General features: G+C 34.7%; 1 protein-coding gene across 1 annotated transcript; it reads left to right on the forward strand.

The window, feature by feature from the left end:
- The first annotated feature begins 287 nt into the window (after window positions 1–287).
- Window positions 288–2,797, forward strand: LOC18104394 (patellin-3). The gene is made up of 4 exons (XM_024583776.2): window positions 288–1,577; window positions 1,674–1,798; window positions 1,910–2,060; window positions 2,222–2,797. Exons 1-4 carry the CDS (start codon window positions 399–401, stop codon window positions 2,474–2,476), a joined length of 1,710 nt encoding a protein of 569 aa, XP_024439544.1. The 5' UTR covers window positions 288–398; the 3' UTR covers window positions 2,477–2,797.
- Window positions 2,798–4,722: the final 1,925 nt, after the last annotated feature.

Raw genomic sequence — 4,722 nt, forward strand, 5'->3', positions numbered from 1 at the left:
AAATAAATAAATAAATTTAATTTGAATATCTTACTTGTGGAAAGGTTGAGTAGAGTAAAAAAAAAAAAAAGTTTTGATTTCACATGGAAAAAAGTAAAAACATAATAAATATATCTTAACAGTACTTTGTACATTTATTAGCATAGGATTCCAGATTTTTCTCCTGCTTTTATTTTTCAACGAGTGTAAAAAGGTTTTTTTATATATATAAAAAATAAAAATAAAAATAAAAATAAAATCAGTTCGCGTGACCTATTTCTTTCCTAAGCATGTAATATATACACACACACACACGCTTGTCTATGTCTACACTCTAAGCCCTCTCCTCCCCACTTTCTCGCTTTACTCTTTCACACCCTCTATCTCTCCAAAACAAAAGAAAAAAACACCACCAAGGAATGGCCGAAGAATCCTCTCCACCACCACCAGTACTTGAGCAAGCTCCACCTTCTCCAGCCATAGAGAAAGATAAAGAAGACTTGCCACCCCCAGCACCAGTTGAGGAAGCTGAATCACAAGCTGTACAGGAGAAGGAAGAGGTGCCACCACAACCAGCTGCAGCAGAACAAAAGGAGTCTAGATCATCATCCTTGGCGGCGATGATTGAGAAAGAAGAGTCATTTTCACCACCACCACAACCACTTTTTTCTCCTGAGGAGAAAACCGAGGTAACTGAAAAATCAGTAGCTACTAAAGAAGAGGTTGCTGTTGTTCCTGACACTGGGAAAGAGAAAAAAGTTCCTCTAACTTTGGTTTCTTTCAAGGAAGAGAGTAACGCACTGGCTGATCTCTCTCATATTGAGAGAAGGGCTTTAGAAGAACTGAAACAGTTAGTTCAAGAAGCTCTCAGCTCTCACCAGTTTAGCAGTGCTCCACCAAAAAAAGAAGAGAAACAAAGTGTCAGTGTTATTCAAGAAACTTCAAAAACTGAAGCACCCGTTCCAGATTCTGATGTTGGTACTGATATGAAACCATCAGCAGAGAATCAAGAATCGAAAGTTGAAAAAACCCCAGAAAAAGAATCGCAAGAAGTGGCGAAAGAAGAGCAAAAGGTTGCATCTTCTTCACCAGAGGAAGTCCCTATATGGGGGATTCCTCTCTTGAAAGATGATAGAAGTGATGTGGTTCTCTTGAAATTCTTGAGGGCAAGGGATTTTAAGGTAAGAGATGCATTTGTAATGATCAAGAACACAATTCAATGGAGGAGGGACTTCAAAATTGATGAGCTTGTTGATGAAGATCTAGGTGATGATTTGGAGAAAGTTGTGTTTATGCATGGTTATGATAGGGAAGGGCATCCTGTGTGTTACAACGTATATGGTGAGTTTCAAAATAAAGAATTGTATCAGAAGACATTCTCCGATGAGGAGAAAAGATTGAAGTTTCTGAGGTGGCGGATTCAGTTCTTGGAGAGGAGTATTAGGAAGCTTGATTTCAGTCCTGGTGGTATTTCTACCATCTTTCAGGTTAATGATCTGAAGAACTCTCCAGGACCTGGAAAGAGAGAGCTTAGGTTGGCTACTAAACAGGCTCTCCTTTCGCTTCAGGACAATTACCCTGAGTTTGTTGCCAAACAGGTTGATTTTTATGACTATTTGCTTTATTGAGTGGATTTTGATTGAATGGTTTGTTTTTGATGCACTTAGAGTTGTGGTTTTGGGTTTTTTGTTTAGGTGTTTATCAATGTCCCTTGGTGGTATCTTGCATTTTATACAGTGATGAGTCCATTCATGACGCAAAGGACCAAAAGCAAATTTGTTTTTGCAGGCCCATCAAATTCTGCTGAGACACTTTTCAAGTTAGTGAAGTCTCTATTGATCATTTAATTTTGCCAAAATGAGGTTCTTTTGATTGCTCTCTTGATTTTTTATTTTTTGCTTTTATTTCTTGGTTAAAACCGACGAAACAGATATATATCTCCTGAGCAAGTGCCTATTCAGTATGGTGGCTTGTGCGTGGATTTCTGTGACTGCAACCCTGAATTTACTATTGCTGATCCTGCTACTGATATAACTGTAAAACCAGCAACCAAGCAAACTGTGGAAATTATAATTTACGAGGTACAAATTCATTGCTCCTTTTGCGTTATACTTGCAATTGACCCATGCTGCTTTGCAGTGCTCAACTCTTATTAACTGGCTCTGATCATGAACGTTTCTGCTATTGCGCTATGAATGAAAGGTTTGTTCTGTTTTGGTAATATGTATTCTGGACATTGCAGAAATGTATCCTTGTTTGGGAGTTGCGAGTTGTCGGATGGGAGGTGAGTTACAGCGCTGAGTTCATGCCCGAAGCTAAAGATGCATACACGATTATAATAACGAAACCCACAAAAATGTCCCCAACTGATGAGCCAGTGGTGTCTAACAGCTTCAAAGTTGGTGAACTGGGGAAAATATTGCTCACAGTTGACAACCCCACCTCAAAGAAGAAGAAACTTCTTTACAGGTTCAAGATCAACCCCTTCTCAGATTGAGTATCTCTTTGTGTTTAATGTTTCCATTTCATATAGTTGGATGTGGAAATTGAATTAATTTTTCTGTAATTTTGGTGAGCCTTTTGTCTTCCTTTTTGGTTTTGGTTCTTTTGGGTCGGTAACATTGCTGGTTGAGAACAGCAAATGGTTTGCATTTGGTGTTTTCTTGTCAAATCATTTTGTGGGAAACAGGCAAATGGAGGGGGATACGGTTGTCAAACTTATATCTACAATTTGTACCATTTCACTGAAGTGTTTTGCGATGTATATTCTCTGTTATCTCCATGTCAATATTTTAAGTACCATTTGCTTTAATGTTTACTCAGAACTCTTTGTCATTCACATATTGAATGCTTCAGACTTCTGCAATTTAATTTGGCCTTATCTTTAAAGTTGAATATTGCAATCTAAGCAAGAATTAATTGATTTTTGACTTGTGCCCTTGATAGTTTCGTGGTTACCTAACCATTTACAAGGTCAAAAATTCTGGTGGGGAGAGAAAGATATGCTTGGAATTTAGTTGTTGAGTTCCAATCATGGTTTGAACGTTAACCTGCTTGAAAATGTTTCAAGGGAATAGATGTGCATGATGTGAACAGACTCCTCAACGTGTAGGTGTCCACATGCCCATGGAAATAGTTGTCTCTCCCTCCCCACCCTTCTGATTACATTCAAGGGAAGAAACAAATAGTTGTTTCATGTCTTGAACGTTACTAAAATTGATGGTTTGCTGTTGAGGAATTGAAGAAATCTAAGCTCCATTTTGGTGTTGGATTTGTTGAAGATAACATAGAAGTTGATTTAAATCTTTACATGTTATAGTTGAAGGGAAAGTGATGCTGTCCTTTCCCATTGTTGAAACTATAGTGGCAGTGAGTCACTGAAACAAGCGCAAAACGGCTTAGTTCTGTGGGTTACTAAAGATTCTAGAATCTGTGGATGGTTAAAGCAAATTGTTTGAAGGGATTCGTCTTGATATCCTAAAACAAATAGCTAGGCTACTACAACTTTTCTTAATTAGCATGGTAATTTGGCGCCTTTGAAAGAAACTGGAGATTCTCCACCACTGATACAGAAAAACAAAATTTTCCTTAAATATCTTTAGGCCTAGGGGATTAACTGAAAAGAAGCTTTGCTTCAAGGGTAATTGAATTACACGTATGTTGGGTTTTTAGGAATATATATGCAATAAAACTATAAATTTAAAATTTTTTCAAGAGTTTTAAGTATCCTGTTAAACATATTTAGAGTTGTTTAGAGTTTATACAAAGATTATTTAAAAATCAGATATTCTTTTCAACTTTGAATATTTGTTTAAAGCTAAATTGTCGTAAATCATAAGCCATTCAAGTATTTCATTTCTAATAGTAATCTACACAAATCACCAGTAAAAAATCTTCTAAACTCTTTTAGGAGAGAGTGATTGTTATATCTAAGCTTTTTTCTTTTATGTTTTAGATGTTTATGCACTATACTTTTCTCACCTTAGAAAATAAGAGGTATAGTTTTTTATTTATAAGAAAACCTAAAACCCTTATAAATAGCAAAATATTAATTTGCCTCTTAAATAATATTACATATATTATTTTAGGTTAATTTTAAAAATTTATTCAATCAAGTACTTGCTTGATTGTTTTTAGATCTAGAATTGTAATTCCATATGTTAATTACATTATAATCCTCCATGTCTAAAATTTATTTACAATCAAGTCACACTTGATTAATCATCCCATTTTAATTTATGACTAATGGTTCTTATGTATGTGATCCATTAGGTTTCCTAATAAGTTGGTCCAAATATAAAATTACAACTCTAAAATAAAATATAATTAAATAAATTAAACAAATTAATTTATTATCAATTGAATAATCTAATCGATTGATTTATATCTGAAGATTAAGTACAATGTCTAGCAACCTGTCATGATCCTCTAAATATTTGGAAAAATATAAGTGGTTCGATTTAATCTTTCAGTGACCAGTTTCTCAGTGTAATTATTATCTCTTCGTCAACAATGTTTCGATTTAAACATTATAGCATGGAATGTGTTTGCTCTATTAAATCATGTTTATTCTCAACACCATAATCATTGATTATTTGAATAATATTTGAAACTCTTTTCAAATCTCATTCCACCTTACTAAGGATTTACAATCAATATTATTTGAGAACATGTGAGATATTTTTTTCAATTTACATATGATGATGAATCATCTCTTGATTACTCAAATATCTTCATGTAATT

This window comes from Populus trichocarpa, chromosome 13, assembly GCF_000002775.5.
Source record: "Populus trichocarpa isolate Nisqually-1 chromosome 13, P.trichocarpa_v4.1, whole genome shotgun sequence".
Classification (NCBI taxonomy): Eukaryota; Viridiplantae; Streptophyta; class Magnoliopsida; order Malpighiales; family Salicaceae; genus Populus; species Populus trichocarpa.